The 22291-nt window shown below is 50.5% G+C and overlaps 1 protein-coding gene across 1 annotated transcript in view; it reads left to right on the forward strand.

The window, feature by feature from the left end:
• The window catches only part of pola2 (polymerase (DNA directed), alpha 2), a 77576-nt gene extending 57198 nt beyond the window's left edge, over positions 1-20378 (forward strand). The window contains exons 16-18 of the mRNA XM_059955361.1: positions 10086-10145; positions 15931-16057; positions 19787-20378. Of these exons, the coding sequence (XP_059811344.1) occupies positions 10086-10145; positions 15931-16057; positions 19787-19936 (337 nt within the window). The 3' untranslated portion in view covers positions 19937-20378. The remainder of the gene's footprint in view (positions 1-10085; positions 10146-15930; positions 16058-19786) is intronic.
• Positions 20379-22291: the final 1913 nt, after the last annotated feature.

The raw sequence follows: 22291 nt of genomic DNA on the forward strand, positions 1-22291 counted from the left end.
GAAACCAATCAAATATTGAAAGATTTGGAGAGGATGTTTCCTATAGTAGGGTAGTCTAGGACCAGAGGACACAGATAGAGTGGATGTGGAGAGGATGTTTCTTATAGTGGGGGAGTCTAGGACCAGAGGACACAGACAGAGTGGATGTGGAGAGGATGTTTCCTATAGTGGGGGAGTCTAGGACCAGAGGACACAGATAGAGTGGATGTGGAGAGGATGTTTCTTATAGTGGGGGAGTCTAGGACCAGAGGACACAGATAGAGTGGATGTGGAGAGGATGTTTCCTGTACTGGGGGAGTCTAGGACCAGAGGACACAGATAGAATGGATGTGGAGAGGATGTTTCCTACAGTGGGGGAGTCTAGGACCAGAGGACACAGATAGAGTGGATGTGGAGAGGATGTTTCCTATAGTAGGGGAGTCTAGGACCAGAGGACACAGATAGAATGGATGTGGAGAGGATGTTTCCTACAGTGGGGGAGTCTAGGACCAGAGGACACAGATAGAGTGGACGTGGACAGGATGTTTCCTATAGTGGGGGAGTCTAGGACCAGAGGACACAGATAGAGTGGATGTGGAGAGGATGTTTCTTATAGTGCGGGAGTCTAGGACCAGAGGACACAGATAGAGTGGATGTGGAGAGGATGTTTCTTATAGTGGGGGAGTCTAGGACCAGAGGACACAGATAGAGTGGATGTGGAGAGGATGTTTCCTATAGTGGGGGAGTCTAGGACCAGAGGACACAGATAGAGTGGATGTGGAGAGGATGTTTCCTATAGTAGGGGAGTCTAGGACCAGAGGACACAGATAGAGTGGACGTGGACAGGATGTTTCCTATAGTGGGGGAGTCTAGGACCAGAGGACACAGATAGAGTGGATGTGGAGAGGATGTTTCTTATAGTGGGGGAGTCTAGGACCAGAGGACACAGATAGAGTGGATGTGGAGAGGATGTTTCTTATAGTGGGGGAGTCTAGGACCAGAGGACACAGATAGAGTGGATGTGGAGAGGATGTTTCCTATAGTGGGGGAATCTAGGACCAGAGGACACAGATAGAGTGGATGTGGAGAGGATGTTTCCTATAGTGGGGGAGTCTAGGACCAGAGGGCACAGATAGAGTGGATATGGAGAGGATGTTTCCTATAGTGGGGGAGTCTAGGACCAGAGGGCACAGATAGAGTGGATGTGGAGAGGATGTTTCTTATAGTGGGGGAGTCTAGGACCAGAGGACACAGATAGAGTGGATGTGGAGAGGATGTTTCCTATAGTAGGGGAGTCTAGGACCAGAGGACACAGATAGAGTGGACGTGGACAGGATGTTTCCTATAGTGGGGGAGTCTAGGACCAGAGGACACAGATAGAGTGGACGTGGACAGGATGTTTCCTATAGTGGGGGAGTCTAGGACCAGAGGACACAGATAGAGTGGACGTGGACAGGATGTTTCCTATAGTGGGGGAGTCTAGGACCAGAGGACACAGATAGAGTGGATGTGGAGAGGATGTTTCCTATAGTGGAGGAGTCTAGGACCAGAGGGCACAGATAGAGTGGATGTGGAGAGGATGTTTCCTATAGTGGGGGAGTCTAGGACCAGAGGACACAGATAGAGTGGATGTGGAGAGGATGTTTCTTATAGTGGGGGAGTCTAGGACCAGAGGGCACAGATAGAGTGGATATGGAGAGGATGTTTCCTATAGTGGGGGAGTCTAGGACCAGAGGACACTAAGATAGAGTGGATATGGAGAGGATGTTTCCTATAGTGGGGGAGTCTAGGACCAGAGGGCACAGATAGAGTGGATATGGAGAGGATGTTTCCTATAGTGTGGAAGTCTAGGACCAGAGGGCACAGATAGAGTGGACATGGAGAGGATGTTTCCTATACTGGGGGAGTCTAGGACCAGAGGACACAGATAGAGTGGATGTGGAGAGGATGTTTCCTATAGTGGGGGAGTCTAGGACCAGAGGACACAGATAGAGTGGATGTGGAGAGGATGTTTCCTATAGTGGGGGAGTCTGGGTCCAGAGGACATGGCCTCAGAATAGAAGGACATCCCTTTAGAACAGAAAGGAGGAATTTCTTTACCAGAGCATGGTGAAACTGGAATTCATTGCCACAGACAGCTCTGGAGGCCGAGTCACTGGGTATATTGAAAGCGGAGATTGATAGGTTCTTCATTAGTAACAGCGCCAGAGGTTACCGGGAGGAGATAAGGTAATGGGGTCGAGAGGGACAATAAATCATAATGGAATGGCAGGGAAGACATGATGGCCCAATTCTGCTCTTATATCTTATAGTCTTAAATGTCCTTAATGTATCTGTCTCTACCACCACCTCTGGCTGGGCGTTCCACAAACTCACCACTCTGTGTTTTTAAAAAAACACACATACCTCTAGCAACCCCCTTATACTTTCCTCCCAAAACCTTAAAATTATGTCCTCTTGTGTAAACGTTGTGAAAGATGACATGCAGTCCGCGATTTGCATTCCAGGAAGACTCCGTTGAACCTGAAGCTTTTTAATCCGAGGTTCATTCGGGAGTCAGGAGGGAGGTACAAATCCTGGTGCTTCTCAATCGCTTTATTGAGCGCTAATAGAACAAAGGAAATTGAGGAACGGGCAGTATTCAAGGTCTAGTAAGTGAAGGGAGAGAGATGGTCAGCTCTTCTTGTACTCCATAGATAAAAGATGTCCCATTCGAATTTGCAGATAAGACTCAGCCAATCAGATAGCCTTTCATTCTTATTATAATTGCTTTATTGTCACCAAACTATTGATACTGGAGCGTACAATCATCACAGCGGTATTTGATTCTGCGCTTTGCGCTCCCTGGAGTACAAATCGATAGTAAATATATTAAAATTTTAAATTAAAAATCATAAGTAGAAAATAGAAAAGGGAAAGTCGTGCAAGTCAGGTCCGGATATTTGGAAGGTATGGCCTAGATCCGTTCAGGATCCGCTCAGCAGTCTCATCACAGTTGGAAAGAAGCTGTTCCCGAATCTGGCCGTACGAGTCTTCAAGCTCCTGAAGAGGGACAGAAAGTGTGTTGGCTGGGTGGGTCATGTCCTTGATTATCCTGGCAGCACTGCTGTGACAGCATGTGGTGTAAAGTGAGTCCAAGGTTTGTGTGATGTGCTGGGCTGTGCTCACGATCTTCTGCAGCTCCTATTCAAATAACTCGTCACCTAAAAAACTTCCAGAGCTTTCCAGAACGTTACAAAGAACTGCAACTGCTAGGGGACATGCTGAACAACTGCATGTACAGACTGTGACCTCTAGGGGGCACACTGAACAAATGCTTATACACACTGAACAGCTGCTTATACAGACTGTGACCACTAGGGGAGCCAGTGAACAACTGCATATACAGACTGTGACCACTAGGGGAGACATCGAACAACTGCATGTACAGACTGTGACCACTAGGGGAGGCACTGAACAACTGCATCTACAGACTATAACCACTAGGGGAGACACTGAACAACTGCTTATACAGACTGTGACCACTAGGGGAGACACTGAACAACTGCATGTACAGACTGTGACCACTAGGGGAGGCACTGAACAACTGCATGTACAGACTATAACCACCAGGGGAGACACTGAACAACTGCTTATACAGACTGTGACCACTAGGGGAGACACTGAACAACTGCATATACAGACTGTGACCACTAGGGGAGACACTGAACAACTGCATGTACAGACTGTGACCACTAGGGTGGAGACACTGAACAACTGCATGTACAGACTGTGACCACTAGGGGCGACACTGAGCAACTGCATATACAGACTGTGACCACTAGGGGAGACACTGAACAACTGCATGTACAGACTGTGACCACTAGGGGGGAGACACTGAACAACTGCATATACAGACTGTGACCACTAGGGGAGACACTGAACAAATGCATATACAGACTGTGACCACTAGGGGCGACACTGAACAACTGCATATACAGACTGTGACCACTAGGGGAGACACTGAACAAATGCATATACAGACTGTGACCACTAGGGGCGACACTGAACAGCTGCATTTACAGACTGTGACCACTAGGGACACATTGAACAACTGTGTGTACGTAATGTGACCACTAGGAATCATACTAAACAGGTAATTAATTGCTAGGCTGCAAAAAGAATTAACAGTTACACAGTCTATTCCAACACCCTCCATTGCTCTTTATGGTGAGACAGCAAGTAAGGGGTGGAAATCGTTGCATGAGAGCTGTGCTGGCTGACCTCCCGGACTCTGTGATTGTAGAGAGGCAGCAGTTTTGCTAAGTCCATAAGACATAGGAGCAGAATTAGACCATTCGGCCCATTGAGTCTGCTCCTCTATTCCATCATGGCTGATTTTTTTTTAATCCCTCTCAACCATACTGCTACTTTCTCTCCACAAACTTTGATGCCCTTACTGATCAAGGGCCTATCAACCTCCGCTATAGTTACACCCAGTGACTTGACCTCCGCGGCAATGAATTTTGAGCAGCGGCGATCAGCGTTCGGGAGCATGAGAAGACGTAGCCCCCCCTCGGATTCACCGATGGAGTACATGAGGCATCGATTCGCGGCAGTTTGTTGTTTTGAGCAGTGACCAACCAGCGATCGAGATTGTTTGGCAAGAAAGGGACGAGCAGGAGCGGGCAGTGTTAGAATGGAAATTTTGAGGCTTTAGCTCCTCGGCTTCAGTGGGGGAAGGTGAAAAGGCTGCAGGTAGATTTTTTATCCCAGTATATTTATTGTTTTCCTTCATTATATTTGCTCAGTTGGAACAGTAGAAATGCAGGATAGTTGAAGGCTCCTCTTGCGGGATATGGGAAGGCCGGGAGACCTGCGATGACCCTGACAACTACAACTGCGAGAAGTGCATCCAGCTGCAGCTTCTAACAATCCACGTCAAGGAGCTGGAGCTGGGACTGGATGAACTCTACATGATATCCTAGTGTTGCACAGGGGTGGGGATTTTGAACTAGAGTGTCAGACCGAATGTAGAGAGGTTGTGGAGACAGATATTGGTAAGGCAAAGTCAGAAATCAAAAGGTTGAGCTGACAGTCCACGGGATTTACAGGAACAGATCTGTAGAGAGATCACAGACTGTTTGCAAGAAACACAAGGTGATTTCAATTTTCCACATATTGACTGGGACTCCCATTCAAGGACTAGATAGGATAGAGCTTGTCAAATGTGTTCAGGAGAGTTCCCTTCATCAGCACGTAAAAGTCCCAGTGAGAGAGTGTGCGATACTGGATCTCCTATTAGGGAATGAGACGGGGCAGGGAACAGAAGTTCATGTAAAGGGAACGTTTTGCATCCAGTGACCACAATGCCTTTAGTTTCAAAGTAAATATGCAAAGGGAGAGGCGTGGTCCACGGGAGAACGGCCAATTTTGATGGTATCAGGAAGGATCTGGCAAGCATGGATTGGGACGGGCTGTTTTCTGCCAAAGGTGTGCTTGATACAAAATTCTGAGAATGCGAAGCTTGTATGTGCCTGCCTGAATTTAAAACAACAAGGATGGCAGGTTTAAGGATCCTCTGTTTTGGATAGTCACATGGGTGTTAGAAAAATGGAGCCCTATGTAGGAGAGACGGTTAGATTGATGTGGGAGTAGGTCGAAAGGTCGATACAACATTGTGGACCAAAGGGCCTGTACTGTGCCAAGCAGCATAATTTACAACAGCAGCAGCAGAGCGATCAGCCAGGTTGAGTACGACGTCCTTCCAAAGGGTAACTCTGGGACACCAGTGCACAGGCAACTTTTCCTTTCTGAATTTCTCCGACCCGGACTGGGGGACCGCAGGGTGCCCTGTCCTGCGGATTGGAGGTGTGTGTGTGTGTTGGGAGGGTGGGAAAGGGGGCTTTCTTTTGCCGCTGTTGTCTTGTTCCGCTGAGCTTCCACCTGTGTTCTGTTGGACAGCTTGGGCATGCCACGTTGGCACTGGAATGTGTGGGTGACGTTTGCAGGCTGCCCACCCCCGCACATCCTTGTCTGTGGTGTGTGTCAGTTAACACAAGCGACATGTTTCACAGCATGTCTTGATATAAGATTAATCGATCAATTTGTACGTTTATAGACCCAGTGCATAACAAACAGGCCTACTTAACCCTTGGCCTAATCAATTTACAATGATTAATTGACCTGCTAACCGGTGTGTCTTTGTACTGCGGGAGGAAACCGGAGCACCCGGAGGAAACCCACACGGTCACGGGGAGAACGCACGAACTCCTCACTGGCGGTGTCGGGAACTGAACTCCGAACTCTGATGCCCCTGGGCTGGAATAACATCGCGCTGACCGCTAAGCTGCCTTGGCGCCCCACGCGTGATTTTTTTTTTAAATCTGCATCTGAAATTAAATTCAGTTGTGATCATTGGCCCTCTTCAACTAATACTAACACAGATTCCTTGTGAGGAATCTTTGGTCGTGTATATCAAGCTTGAGACAAGGTTCAAACAAAAATAGTGTCAGGCAGGCTTATTATCACTGATGCACGTCGTGATATATGTTTTGCAGCAGCACAGTGCAAGACATTAAAAAATTACAAAGTCACAATAAAATATATAAAATAAAAATTTAAAGGGCTGAAGAAGGAATCTTGTGAAAATTGTGGTAGCAGTAAGGCCGTTACATTAATAATTAATGTAAGTTACAATAATGAATATTGAAAAATAAATAACGAGTGCAGAATGAGAGCAAAATACTGAGGTTGTGTTCATGGTCCGCTCAGAAACCAGATGGCGGAAGGGAAGAAGCTGTTCCTGAGTCATTGAGTGTCTCCCTTCTCTTCAGGGCTCGATGTGTTGACAACGACTCTTCTGCACACCACTGTTGTAACGGGTGGTTATTTGAGTTACTGTCGCCTTCCTGTCAGCTTGAACCAGTCTGGCCATTCTCCTCCGACCTCTCTCACGAACAAGGCGTTTTCACCCACAAAACTGCCGCCCACTGCCCACTCTCCGCACCGTTCTCTGTAAGTCCCCTTCCTGCCCACACTCTGCACCGTTCTCTGTAAGTCCCCTGCCTGCCCACTCTCCGCACCGTTCTCTGTAAGCTACCCTGCCTGCCCACTCTCCGCACCGTTCTCTGTAAGTCCCCTGACTGCTCACTCTCCGCACCGTTCTCTGTAAGTCCCCTGACTGTTCACTCTCCGCACCGTTCTCTGTAAGTCCCCTGACTGTTCACTCTCCGCACCGTTCTCTGTAAGTCCCCTGACTGTTCACTCTCCGCACCGATCTCTGTAAGTCCCCTGACTGCCCACTCTCCGCACCGTTCTCTGTAAGTCCCCTGCCTGCCCACTCTCCGCACCGTTCTCTGTAAGTCCCCTGCCTGTCCACTCTCCGCACCGTTCTCTGTAAGCTCCCCTGACTGTCCACTCTCCGCACCGTTCTCTGTAAGTCCCCTGCCTGTCCACTCTCCGCACCGTTCTCTGTAAGCTCCCCTGACTGTCCACTCTCCGCACCATTCTCTGTAAGTCCCCTGCCTGCCCACTCTCCACACCGTTTTCTGTAAGTCCCCTGACTGTTCACTCTCCGCACCGATCTCTGTAAGTCCCCTGACTGCCCACTCTCCGCACCGTTCTCTGTAAGTCCCCTGCCTGCCCACTCTCCGCACCGTTCTCTGTAAGTCCCCTGCCTGTCCACTCTCCGCACCGTTCTCTGTAAGCTCCCCTGACTGTCCACTCTCCGCACCGTTCTCTGTAAGTCCGCTGCCTGCCCACTCTCCGCACCGTTCTCTGTAAGTCCCCTGACTGCCCACTCTCCGCACCATTCTCTGTAAGTAAACTCCCCTGACTGCCCACTCTCCGCACCGTTCTCTGTAATTCCCTGACTGCCCACTCTCCGCACCGTTCTCTGTAAGCTCCCCTGACTGTCCACTCTCCGCACCGTTCTCTGTAAGTCCGCTGCCTGCCCACTCTCCGCACCGTTCTCTGTAAGTCCCCTGACTGCCCACTCTCCGCACCATTCTCTGTAAGTAAACTCCCCTGACTGCCCACTCTCCGCACCGTTCTCTGTAATTCCCTGACTGCCCACTCTCCGCACCGTTCTCTGTAAGCTCCCCTGACTGTCCACTCTCCGCACCATTCTCTGTAAGTCCCCTGCCTGCCCACTCTCCACACTGTTCTCTGTAAGTCCCCTGACTGCCCACTCTCCGCACCGTTCTCTGTAAGTTCCCTGACTGCCCACTCTCCGCACCGTTCTCTGTAAGTCCCCTGACTGCCCACTCTCCGCACCGTTCTCTGTAAGTCCCCTGACTGCCCACTCTCCGCACCGTTCTCTGTAAGTCCCCTGACTGCCCACTCTCCGCACCGTTCTCTGTAAGTCCCCTGACTGCCCACTCTCCGCACCGTTCTCTGTAAGTTCCCTGACTGCCCACTCTCCGCACCGTTCTCTGTAAGTCCCCTGCCTGTCCACTCTCCGCACCGTTCTCTGTAAGTCCCCTGCCTGTCCACTCTCCGCACCGATCTCTGTAAGTCCCCTGCCTGTCCACTCTCCGCACCGATCTCTGTAAGTCCCCTGACTGCCCACTTTCCGCACTGTTCTCTGTAAGTCTCCTGCCTGTCCACTCTCCGCACCGTTCTCTGTAAGTCCCCTGCCTGTCCACTCTCCGCACCGTTCTCTGTAAGCTCCCCTGACTGTCCACTCTCCGCACCGTTCTCTGTAAGTCCCCTGCCTGTCCACTCTCCGCACCGTTCTCTGTAAGTCCCCTGTTCACTCTCCGCACCGTTCTCTGTAAGTCCCCTGACTGTCCACTCTCCGCACCGTTCTCTGTAAGTCCCCTGTTCACTCTCCGCACCGTTCTCTGTAAGTCCCCTGCCTGTCCACTCTCCGCACCGTTCTCTGTAAGTCCCCTGTTCACTCTCCGCACCGTTCTCTGTAAGTCCCCTGCCTGTCCACTCTCCGCATCGTTCTCTGTAAGCTCCCCTGACTGTCCACTCTCCGCACCGTTCTCTGTAAGCTCCCCTGACTGCCCACTCTCCGCACTGTTCTCTGTAAGCTCCAGAGCAGGGGCTCCCAACCTCTTTTATGCCGTGGACCCCAGATCGGGAACGCCGGCTCGAGAGATTGTTGTCGCAGGAGATCAGCAGCCTCTGAGATGCCCAGACCACCCCATCTGGCACCAACAGTCAGAGTCACTCAGATCACGTTTCTTCCCCCATTCCGATATTTGATCTGAACAACAGCTGAACCTCTTGACCGTGTCGGCATGCTTTTGTACATTGAGTCGCTGCCGCGTGATTGGCTGGTTAGATATTTGCATTGACGAGCGGGTGTACCTACTCATTTAATTCCTCCTTAAGTGATACCAACAGTTCACTTCTGCTTTCATCGTGCCTTAATTTGTTTTCAACAGCCCCAGAATTTCCCCTTCTGCAGTCTCTGCGCCCAGCGGCACTGGCCTTTCATCATCATCCTCCCAAAGTCTCACTATCCGTTTCCTCGGCTTTCCCTGTTGCCACATCGGAACCGTCGGTATTTCTCAACAGTGGTAGATTTCTCTAGCTTGCTCCACTAAAGCGGTTTCGCAGGGCCGCCATTGCGTAATCCAGCCGCGCGGAGCTGTGAACGCTGGCCCGTCACACCCTGTAAACTGCATGGACTCTCTGCGTATCCTTTTTCACTGAGAAGGCAGCCAGCATGATTAAGGACAACTCCCACTCTATTCTCCCCCCCCCCCCCCCCCCCCCCACCTCCCATCTATGGAGAGGCGGAAAGCGATTGACCTCTTGGGCCGAGACGCAAGGAAAGTAAACGGGGGAGGACAGAAGTAGGTTTTTCAGAGGAGAAGAGCAACTCTTGTGCGCACAACACGTCGAACCATGAAGTGGACGGGCTACAGCAGCAGAAGGCCGCACCGGTTTCCGCCCCTGTACCTAATAAAGTGGCCTCTGGGTGTGTTCTGCCAGAATTTGGAAGGTTTTAGGTTTAGTTTTGAGATGCTGACACCAAATGTTTATTGAGCTGGAATTTCCATGGTCGCTGGCAGCAGTTCAGTGCGGTTTCTCTGTGGTCTTGGGAGTGCGGGGTGTCTGGATCAATGACTCATTATCTCTCTCTAAATTGTGCATGTTTCCATCCTCAGTTCCGTAGGCGGCTCGGACCGCTTCACCAGAATCCTCAAGCACATCCTGACTCAGAGAAGGTGAGCGGACCGTCAGCTGTAAGGATCGGTAGCCCCTCTCGCCGTCCACTGCCCCGGCGAGGCCACCCGGGTAGCCTCCAACCCGATGGCATGAACATCGATTTCTCTAACTTCCTGTGATTCTTCCTGCTCCCATGTTCCCTCTACTTACCTTCCATAAGACATAGGAGCAGAATTAGGCCATTTGGCCCATCGAGTCTGCTCTGTCATTTCATCATGGCTCATCCATTTCCCTCTCAGCTCCAATCTCCTGCCGTCTCCCTGTATCCCTTCATGCCCTGACCAATCAAGAATCTATCAACTTCTGCCTTAAGTATATCCAACAACTTGACCTCCACAGCCGCCTGTATCAACTAACTCCACAGACTCGCCACTCTCTGGCTAAAGAAATTTCTCCTCATCTCCATTCTAAGAGGACACCCCACTATTCTGAGGCTGTGTGCTCTGGTCTTAGACTCTCCCACCATAGAAAACATCCTCTCCACATCCATTCTATCTGTGTCCTCTGGTCCTAGACTCCCCCACTATAGGAAACATCCTCTCCACATCCACTCTATCTGTGTCCTCTGGTCCTGGACTCCCCCACTATAGGAAACATCCTCTCCACATCCACTCTATCTGTGTCCTCTGGTACTAGACTCCCCCACTATAGGAAACATCCTCTCCACATCCACTCTATCTGTGTCCTCTGGTACTAGACTCCCCCACCATTGGAAACATCCTCTCCACGTGCACTCTATCTGTGTCCTCTGGTCCGAGACTCCCCCACTATAGGAAACATCCTCTCCACATCCACTCTATCTGTGTCCTCTGGACCTAGACTCCCCCACCATTGGAAACATCCTCTCCACATCCACTCTATCTGTGTCCTCTGGTCCGAGACTCCCCCACTATAGGAAACATCCTCTCCACATCCACTCTATCTGTGTCCTCTGGTCCTAGACTCCCCCACTATAGGAAACATCCTCTCCACATCCACTCTATCTGTGTCCTCTGGTCCGAGACTCCCCACTATAGGAAACATCCTCTCCACATCCACTCTATCTGTGTCCTCTGGACCTAGACTCCCCCACCATTGGAAACATCCTCTCCACATCCACTCTATCTGTGTCCTCTGGTCCTAGACTCCCCCACTATAGGAAATATCCTCTCCACATCCACTCTATCTGTGTCCTCTGGTCCTGGACTCCCCCACTATAGGAAACATCCTCTCCACATCCACTCTATCTGTGTCCTCTGGTACTAGACTCCCCCACTATAGGAAACATCCTCTCCACATCCACTCTATCTGTGTCCTCTGGTCCTAGACTCCCCCACTATAGGAAACATCCTCTCCACATCCACTCTATCTGTGTCCTCTGGTCCGAGACTCCCCCACTATAGGAAACATCCTCTCCACATCCACTCTATCTGTGTCCTCTGGTCCTAGACTCCCCCACTATAGGAAACATCCTCTCCACATCCACTCTATCTGTGTCCTCTGGTCCGATACTCCCCCACTATAGGAAACATCCTCTCCACATCCACTCTATCAAAGCCTTTCACCATTCGATGATGTCACCCCTCATGCTTCTGAATTCCAGTGCATACAGGCCCAGAGCGATCAGACGTTCTTCATAAGACAAGCCGTTCAATCCTGGAATTATTTTCGTGAACCTCCTTTGAATCCTCTCTAGTTTCAGCACATCCTTTCTAAGATAAGGGGCCCAAAGCTACTCACGATACTCCAAGTGAGGCCTCACCAGTGCTTTATAAATTCTCAACTTTACATCCGTTTTTATATTCTAGTCCTCTTGAAATAAATGCTAACATTGCATTTGCCTTCCTCACCACAGACTCAACCTGCAAATTAACCTTCAGGGAATCCTGCACAAGGACTCCCAAGCCCCTTTGCACCTCAGATTTTTGTATTTTCTCTCCATTTAGAAAATAGTCAACCCCTTCATTTCTTTCACCAAAGTTCATAACCGTACACTTCCCAACACTGTGTTCCATCTGCCATTTCTTTGCCCATTCTCCTAATCTGTCTAATTCCTTCTGTAGCCTCTCTACTTCCTCAAAACCACCTGTCCCTCCACCTATCTTCATATCGTCTTCAAAATTTGCAGCAGTGCCATTAATTGTATTATCCAAATCATTGACGAAGAATCAGTCCCAACGCCAACCCCTGTGGAACATTTGGAAAGAGGTGAAATCATCGGATTTGTGAAAGGAAAATCATGTCTGACAAATCTTATAGAATTTTTGAAGATTAACTAGTAGAGTGGATAGGGGAGAGCCAGTGGATGTGGTATATTTAGATTTTCAAAAGGCTTTTGACAAGGTCGCACACAGGAGATTAGTTTGCAAACTTAAAGCACACTGTATTGATGGTATGGTATTGATGTGGATAGAGAATTGGTTGGCAGACAGGAAGCAAAGAGTGGGAGTAAATGGGACCTTTTCAGAATGGCAGGCAGTGACTAGTGGGTTACCGCAAGGCTCAGTGCTGGGACCCCAGTTGTTTACAATATATATTAATAATTTAGACAAGGGAATTAAATGCAGCATCTCCAAGTTTGCGGATGACACAAAGCTGGGCGGCGGTGTTAGCTGTGACGAGGATGCTAAGAGGATGCAGGGTGACTTAGATAGGTTAGGTGAGTGGGCAAATTCATGGCAGATGCAATTTAATGTGGATAAATGTGAGGTTATCCACTTTGATGGCAAGAACAGGAAAACAGATTATTATCTGAACGGTGGCCGATTAGGAAAAGGGGAGATGCAATGAGACCTGGGTGTCATTGTACACCAGTCATTGAAGGTGGGCATGCAGGTACAGCAGGCGGTGAAAAAGGCAAATGGTATGTTGGCATTCATAGCAAGAGGATTTGAGTACAGGAGCAGGGAGGTTCTACTGCAGTTGTACAAGGCCTTGGTGAGACCGCATCTAGAATATTGTGTGCAGTTTTGGTCCCCTAATCTGAGGAAAGACATTCTTGCCATAGAGGGAGTACAGAGAAGGTTCACCTGATTGATTCCTGGGATGGCAGGACTTTCATATGAAGAAAGACTGGATCGACTAGGCTTATACTCACTGGAATTCAGAAGATTGAGAGGGGATCTTATTGAAACGTATAAAATTCTAAAGGGATTGGACAGGCTAGATGCAGGAAGATTGGTTCCGATGTTGGGGAAGTCCAGAACGAGGGGTCCAGTTTAAGGATAAAGGGGAAGCCTTTTAGGACCGAGATGAGGAAAAACTTCTTCACACATTAGAGAGTGGTGAATCTGTGGAATTCTCTGCCACAGGAAACAGCCGGTTCATTGGTTATACTTAAGAGGAAGTTAGATATGGCCCTTGTGGCTGAAGGGATCGGGGGTATGGAGAGAAAGCAGGTACAGGGTTCTGAGTTGGATGATCAGCCATGATCATACTGAATGGCGGTGCAGGCTCGAAGGGCAAATGGCCTACTCCTACACCTATTTTCTGTGTTTACCACTAGTCACTGGCAGCAGCTAGAAAAGGCTCCCTTTGTTCCCACTCTCTCTCTCCTGCCAATCAGCCACTGCATTATCCATGCTAGAATCTTTCCTGAAATACCATGGGCTCGTAGTTTAAGCAGCCTCGCGTGCGGCACCTTGTGAAAATCCAAGAGCACCCACCAAACGATTCTCCTTTGCCCATCCTGCTTGTTACTTTTTCAAAGAATTCCAACAGAATCGTCAGGCAAGATTTTCCCTTGAGGAAACCGTGCTGACTGTGGCCTATTTTATCCCCTCTTGCCTCTTCACCTGACCGGCTTATACACCGCACCTCCCCGGTGCCCTTTCTCCCACGGTCCACCCTCCATGCCTCCTGTTACCTCCCAGCTTCATACTCCGTCTCCCTTCAACTACCTTCACTCGGAGGGTGGCGAGGTTTTGGAGCGAGCTGCCGGCACAAGTGGTGGATGTGCGCTTGATGTCAACGTTTAAGAGAAGTTTAGATGAGAGGGGGCATGGAGGGCTGTGGTCCCGGTGCATGGGAGCAGGCAGTTTAAATGGTTTTAGCACGGACCAGATGGACCGAAGGGCCTGTTTCTGTGCTGTACTTTTCTATGACTCTACGACCTGTCAGTTTGTATTCCTCCCTTTCCCACAACTTCCCAGTCCTGATGAAGGGCCTTGGCCAGAAACATTGACTGCTTACCCCGCCCCCCCCCTTCCCCGTAGATGCAGCCTGACCTGCTGAGTCCCTCCAGCATTTTTGTGTGTGTTCCCCCTTGGATGCCAACACCTTGAGATGTGAATCCAGGCTGTGAGTGGGTTCCCCATCACCACCCTCATGCCCCCCCCCCCACACTGCAAATTAATTTCATTAGTTACACTTGGTATGGTGGGGGAGGTGGGTCTGTCGTTGCCGATTAACTGGATTCTAGAAACTCACACTCGATCCTCGGTCACCTGTAACTTTCAAAGAGAACAGCCAGCCCCTGTCCACACTCTGTTCTGAAGTCCAGATGGGGTGGGGGACACCATTTTGCCTTTCACACTTAACCCACGACCTCTCCTCAATACCTTTCCCATAGCATGGGCAATACAGTTTTGACTTCTTTTGCTTTACAAAGCTTTCAAAGCAGCTTTGTTTTCTCTGACATGTCGGAGGCTGAGGGGAGATCTGATAGAAGATCATGAGAGGCACCGATACAGTAGATAGGGAGTACCTGTTTCCCCAGGGTTGAAATGTCTAACACCAGAGGGCACGCATTGAAGGTGAGAGGGGGCTGGTTCAAATGGAGGATGTGAGGGGTAAGTTTTTTACACAGGGAGTGGTGGATGCATGATGTGCTGCCTGGTGGTGGGAAATGAAGATACATCAGGGACTCTGAAACAATGTTTCGGTAGGCACGTGAATGTTAGGAAAAATGATGGGATATGGACATCGTGTAGGCAGAAGAAAAATAGTTTGGTCATTTGATTGGTCCCTCAGAACTTTGTGGGCCGAAGGGCCTGTTCATGTGCTGTTCTGTGTTCTAAATGGAGTTAAACAGAAGTCACTGGGAAACCACTACACTGAACCTTCCTGGATTGTTTTAAGGACTCTGTGGTTTGATGTTTTTGCTGTTTGTGCAGTTTGTTTGTTTTTTCCACATTGGGTTTGGCATTTTCTCTGAATAGGTTCCATGGTGTTTCTTTGTTCCGTGGCTGTCTGTGGGGAAGACAAACCTTGGGGTTGTATACTGCGTCCATACTCTGACAATCACTCCAAAATATCGGAAAAATGTCAACAAAATAGAGAGAGTACAGAGGAGATTTACCAGAATGTTACCTGGGTTCCAGCACCTAAGTTACAGAAAAAGGTTGAACAAGTTAGGTCTTTATTCTTTGGAGCATAGAAGGTTGAGGGGAGACTTGATAGAGGCATTAAAAATTATGAGGGGGATAGATGGAATTGACGTTGATAGGCTTTTTCCATTGAGATTCAAACGAGGACATGAGTTGAGAGTTAGGGGGCAAAGATTTAGGGGTAACACAAGGGGGAACTTCTTTACTCAGAGAGTGGTAGCTGTGTGGAATGAGCTTCCAGTAGAAGTGGTAGAGGCAGGTTCGGTATTGTCATTTAAAGTAAAATTGGATAGGTATATGGACAGGAAAGGAATGGAGGGTTATGGGCTGAGTGCGGGCCAGTGGGACTAGGTGAGAGTAAGCGTTCGGCACGGACTAGAAGGGCCGAGACGGCCTGTTTCCGTGCTGAAATTGTTATATGGTTATATAATAAACGCACTTTGAACTTGCCAACTGTCTGTTTCTCCACCTCCCGCAGTTACTACCCTCTCTACCCACCTGCGGAGGACGTGACCATAGACTACGAGAATTTCCAGATGCATGCACAGCTCCCCGTCACTCCCGATATTTTGATCGTCCCCTCCGAGCTGCGCTACTTCATCAAGGTGAGGGCGGCTGCCGGGTAGGCCGAGACTGTCGCTGAACGGGTAAATGATCGGTCTGTTGCCTCGGGACGTCACCGAAGTGAAATCGGTGGGCCGGGCAGTGGTGCTTACGCGTCAACAGAATCAGTGAAATTTTTAAACGAGAGATTCTGTAGCTGCTGGAAATCCAGAGTAACACACACACACACACACACACACACGCGCAACGCTGGAGAACTCAACAGGCCGGGCAGCGTCTGTAAAATGAGGATAAACAGTCGGATTTTCAGGCCGAGGCCCTTCATCGGGATTGGAAGGGAACGGAGAAGAAGTTGGGATGAGGGGAGGGGAAGGAGTACAACCTGGAAGGTGAGAGATGAGGCGGGGAGAGCGGATAAAGTGAGAAGCTGGGAGAGGGGATGAAGTGAGAGGCGGGGAGAGGGGATGAAGTGAGAGGCGGGGAGAGGGGATGAAATGAGAGGCGGGGAGAGAGGATGAAGTGAGAGGCGGGGAGAGGGGATGAAGTGAGAAGCGGGGAGAGGGGATGAAGTGAGAAGCTGGGAGAGGGGATGAAGTGAGAGGTGGGGAGAGAGGATGAAGTGAGAGGTGGGGAGAGGGGATGAAGTGAGAAGTGGGGAGAGGGGATGAAGTGAGAGGCGGGGAGAGGGGATGAAGTGAGAAGCTGGGAGAGGGGATGAAGTGAGAGGCGGGGAGAGAGGATGAAGTGAGAGGCGGGGAGAGGGGATGAAGTGAGAAGCGGGGAGAGGGGATGAAGTGAGAGGCAGGGAGAGGGGATGAAATGAGAAGTGGGGAGAGGGGATGAAGTGAGAGGCGGGGAGAGGGGATGAAGTGAGAAGCTGGGAGAGGGGATGAAGTGAGAGGCGGGGAGAGAGGATGAAGTGAGAGGCGGGGAGAGGGGATGAAGTGAGAAGCGGGGAGAGGGGATGAAGTGAGAGGCAGGGAGAGGGGATGAAATGAGAGGCGGGGAGAGGGGATGAAGTGAGAGGCGGGGAGAGGGGATGAAGTGAGAGGCGGGGAGAGAGGATGAAGTGAGAGGCGGGGAGAGGGGATGAAGTGAGAAGCGGGGAGAGGGGATGAAGTGAGAGGCGGGGAGAGGGGATGAAGTGAGAGGCGGGGAGAGGGGATGAAGTGAGAAGTGGGGAGAGGGGATGAAGTGAGAAGCTGGGAGCTGAGAAAAGTAAAGGGCTGAAGGAGAAGGAATCTTCTTGTCGTGAAATTTATTGTGTTACGGGGGTACAGAGCAAGATGATGCAGTTCTATAAGTTACAATAAGAAATGTAGAAAAAATGAATCACGAGTGCAAGAACAACAAAATACTGAGGTAGATGATTCATTCAGAAATCTGAAGGTGGCGGGTAAGCAGAGAGCTTCCGAAGACGTTGAGTGTGTGTCTTCAGACTCCTGCTCCTCCTCCCCTGGCGGTAGTCGTGAGGGGAGGACACTGCCTGGACGATGGATGATGCTTTCTTGTGGCAGTTCTGGGTGTCGAGGGCTTTGTCTGTGACGGGCTGGGCCTTGACTTCCCCGTTCCTGGGTGTTTGTGTTTCCCTTCCAGGCCGTGATGCAGCCAGTCAGGATTCTCTCCACTGTGCTTCTCTAGAGGTTTGCTGAATCCACACAAACTTCTGAGAAGCATGCAGAGGTGTTAAGGCACATCTTATACGTAACATAATAAAATACAGAAGTCGCATCACCCTCGGGTACAGAGGGGCCTCTGCAAAGGATTGGGAGAAAGCTTCACCGTGGGTATTGACCTCCACTCCATCCAGGGCACCTTCGCTCGAAAAGGCAGCGTCCATCATTAAGGGCCCCCATCACAATCTTCTCATTGCTTCCATCAGGGAGGAGGTACAGGAGCCTGAAGACACACACTCAGCGATTCAGGAACAGCTTCTTCCCCTCTGCCATCAGGGAGGAGGTACAGGAGCCTGAAAGCACACACTCGATGATTCAGGAACAGCTTCTTCCCCTCTGCCATCAGGGAGGAGGTACAGGAGCCTGAAGACCCACAGTCAATGGTTCAGGAACAGCTTCTTCCCCTCCGCCATCAGGGAGGAGGTACAGGAGCCTGAAGACACACACTCAACGTTTTAGAAACAGCTTCTTCCCCTCCGCCATCAGGGAGGAGGTACAGGAGCCTGAAGACACACACTCAACGATTTAGGAACAGCTTCTTCCCCTCCGCCATCAGGGAGGAAGTACAGGAGCCTGAAGACACACACTCAACGTTTTAGAAACAGCTTCTTCCCCTCCGCCATCAGGGAGGAGGTACAGGAGCCTGAAGACACACTCAACGTTTTAGGAACAGCTTCTTCCCCTCTGCCATCAGGGAGGAGGTACAGGAGCCTGAAGACACACTCAACGTTTTAGGAACAGCTTCTTCCCCTCCGCCATCAGGGAGGAGGTACAGGAGCCTGAAGACACACTCAACGTTTTAGGAACAGCTTCTTCCCCTCTGCCATCAGGGAGGAGGTACAGGAGCCTGAAGACACGCACTCAGTGATTCAGGAACAGCTTCTTCCCCTCCGCCATCAGGGAGGAGGTACAGGAGCCTGAAGACACACTCAACGATTCAGGAACAGCTTCTTCCCCTCTGCCATCAGGGAGGAGGTACAGGAGCCTGAAGACACACACTCAATGTTTTAGGAACAGCTTCTTTCCCTCTGCCATCAAGGAAGAGGTACAGGAGCCTGAAGACACACTCAGCGTTTTAGGAACAGCTTCTTCCCCTCCGCCATCAGGGAGGAGGTACAGGAGCCTGAAGACACACACTCAACGATTCAGGAACAGCTTCTCCCCCTCTGCCATCAGGGAGGAGGTACAGGATCCTGAAGACACACACTCAACGATTCAGGAACAGCTTCTTCCCTTCTGCCATCAGGGAGGAGGTACAGGAGCCTGAAGAAACACACTCAACGATTCAGGAACAGCTTCTTCCCTTCTGCCATCAGGGAGGAGGTACAGGATCCTGAAGACACACACTCAGTGATTCAGGAACAGCTTCTTCCCCTCTGCCATCAGGGAGGGGGTACAGGAGCCTGAAGACACACACTCAACGATTCAGGAACAGCTTCTTCCCCTCTGCCATCAGGGAGGAGGTACAGGAGCCTGAAGACACACACTCAACGATTCAGGAACAGCTTCTTCCCCTCAGCCATCAAATTTCTGAATGGGCATTGAACCCACGAACACCACCTCACTATTATTCTCCTCTCTTTTTGCACTACTTTTTAATTTCTTTTCCCTACCCGTTAGGCCGCTGGTGTTTCGGGCAGCCACAAAGCTCCTCCATCTCTGTCAGTGCTCAGGGTTTCCTTCACCGTGTCGGTAGCTTCCTCTCGGTTTTCACCATCGTCAGTCACACAAGTCCCGGGTGGAGACTCAGGAATACCGTCACACTCAGACGGTGAAGGATTCTTTAGTCAGGGGACAGTCAGGGGACTTACAGAGAACGGTGCGGAGGGTGGCCAGGCAGCTTCTATGGAACAAAGTACAGTCGAGGTTTCAGGCCGAGACCCTTCGGCAGGACTGGAGAAAGAAAAGATGAGCCGAAGGCGTTGGCTGTACTTTTTCTTCCCTGTAGATTCCTCCAGCATTGTGCGTGTGTGTTGCTTGGATTTCCAGCGTCTGCAGATTCTCTCTCGCCTGTGTCTGTTATCCGGAACGTGCAAGAGACGCTGACCCGAGTCCCCTTTTATTAATTTTTGTCTGTGTTCTGCCGTGCTCCAGGACGTCCTGGGCTGCGTCTGCATCAACCCCGGGAGGCTGACCAAGGGTCAGGTCGGTGGGACGTACGGCCGGCTTTTTGTGCGGAGGCAGAAGAACGTGGAGGCGGACAGGCGGACGCCTTGCGAGGCCGCGCAGGTGGTAAAGATCTGAGCTTCCCCCTCCGATGTGCGTGGACGTGAAGGTGCCACAGCTTCCCAAGGCTCCCAGATGTCTCCTGGTAGGACCAGGCTCTCCTACTGGGAATTCTTCCCCCTCTTCTCAAACTCACCAGGGCCCTCCGTCCTGGGCCAGTCTTTCAAGCTGTCCCCAGGTGTAGCCCATCTTAGACGATCGCCGCTCTCCCAGGTCTTGGGGGCTTCTGGGCTTTTACAGGATGCAGCTGCTAGCCCCCACGTCCGACTCCCCTTCCGCAGCCGGGCTTGGGACCGTCCTTGGTGCTGTTAGAGTCTGATCTGCCCGATGCAAAAAACTTGTCGAAACAAGGCTGCAATGGCCTAGCAGCAAAGTGGTTTTTTTTTTTTTACCTCCTTTGTTTATTTACAGCTACCTAGTGTGGCTTTCCCGTATAAATAAAATAATCTGATTTGCCTAACGGGGCGTGTGGTGTGTTGGCCTTGATCGGTCGGGGGATTGAACTGTGAGGCAAAGTTGCAGCTCCATTAAACCCTGGTTAGATAGACCACAGAGGCTGATGGGTTCTTGATTAGTAAGGCTGTCAGAGGTCAGGGGGAGGAAGGCAGTCGGAGTGGGGGGGGGAATGAATCAGTCAGGGTCGAAAGGAGAGCAGACTATAAACATAAGTAATAGATTAAAGATTAGTTTTTGTCCATAATACAACAGACTGGCGGCCTATCCGGGGGGGGGGGGGAGGGGGAATCTTGTACTCTCAGTCGCTTCACGCCACGGAAACCGGCATCAGCACCGGCCCGATGAACCCGTGAGGCTCGGGACAGACTTTAACTTTTAACTTCTGTCCGTAAGACATATAGTCCTGTGCAAAAGTCTTGGGTACGTGTACTTAGCTCGGGCGCCTCATACTTTAGCACAGTATTGTATTTGTCAATGTGGAGCGGAGAGCGAGCTTGAAAATCTGGCGGGAGCAAAGGATTTTTGGGAGTGGTGAGGATGGAGGGGTGGCCAGGGAGGAATGGTGTGGCGGGGGCGCAGACACACCCAGCCCTGAGATACCGGCTAGGTTATTGAATTCTAAATAATTATTGATCATTACAGAATGGCTCTGGTGCCTCCCTCACCCTCTCTCCCCCTTTTCCCAGCTGTGATTCTCCTCTCTCGGCCCACAATGGAGACCCGTATCGGTATCAGGACTGCGTAGGGTCCTGGATTGTGGTGACGGAGAAGTGTTGCCCCTCCTGCGATTGCAGGGGAAGGAGGCTGGTGAGGGGTGAACGGATCAGGAGGGTGGTACCCGTGGTAGGTACTGCAATCGACTTACCGTTGTCACAGGTACGGGGATGCAGTGAAAAGATGGCCTTACTTACTGTCCATCCAGATCAGATCATTACACGGTGCGTTGAGGCAGAACAAGGTCAAACAGTAACAGAAAGCAGAATAAAGTGTCACAGCAAAAGAGGGAGTGCAATGCAGGCAGACAAGATGCAAGATCAGAACAGGGTAGATTGTGAGGCCATAGTTCATTTCATCGAACGAGAGGTCCATTCAAGAGTCTGGCATGTGCAGGGTAGAAGCTGTCCTCGAGCCTGGTGGGACAAGCTTTCAGGCTTTTGTATCTCCTGCCCGACTTGAGAGGGGAGAAAAGGGAATCCCCAGGGCGGGTGGGGGTCTTTAATCATGCTGGCTGCTTTACCAAAGCAGCAGGAGGTTCCAGAGAAGGTTCATGAGAATGATCCCAGGAATGAAAGGGTTAACATGCAAGAAGCATTTGACGGCTCCGGACCTGGACTCACTGGGGTTCAGAAGAGTGAGGGGGGAATCTCATTGAAACCTGTCAAATAATGAAAGGCCTAGATAGAGTGGATGTGGAGAGGATGTTTCCTATAGAGGGGGAGTCTAGGACCAGAGGACACAGATAGAGTGGATGTGGAGAGGATGTTTCCTATAGAGGGGGAGTCTAGGACCAGAGGACACAGATAGAGTGGATGTGGAGAGGATGTTTCCTATAGAGGGGGAGTCTAGGACCAGAGGACACAGATAGAGTGGATGTGGAGAGGATGTTTCCTTATAGTGGGGGAGTCTAGGACCAGAGGACACAGATAGAGTGAATGTGGAGAGAATAGAGGGAAGAGATTTAAGAAAGAGATGAGGAGGAATTTCTTTAGCCAGAGACTGGAGAATCTGTGGAACTGCCACAGACGGCTGTGGAGGCCAAGTCGTTGGATAAATTAAAAGCAGAGGTTAATAGGTTCTTGATTAGTCAGGATGTCAGAGGTGTACAGGGAGAAGGCAGGAAGGTGGGGATGAGAGGGGTAATAAATCAGCTGTGATGGAATGGCAGAGCAGACTGGATGGGCCGAGTGGCCTGGTCTT

Source organism: Hypanus sabinus, chromosome 31 (assembly GCF_030144855.1).
Source record: "Hypanus sabinus isolate sHypSab1 chromosome 31, sHypSab1.hap1, whole genome shotgun sequence".
In the NCBI taxonomy this organism is placed as follows: Eukaryota; Metazoa; Chordata; class Chondrichthyes; order Myliobatiformes; family Dasyatidae; genus Hypanus; species Hypanus sabinus.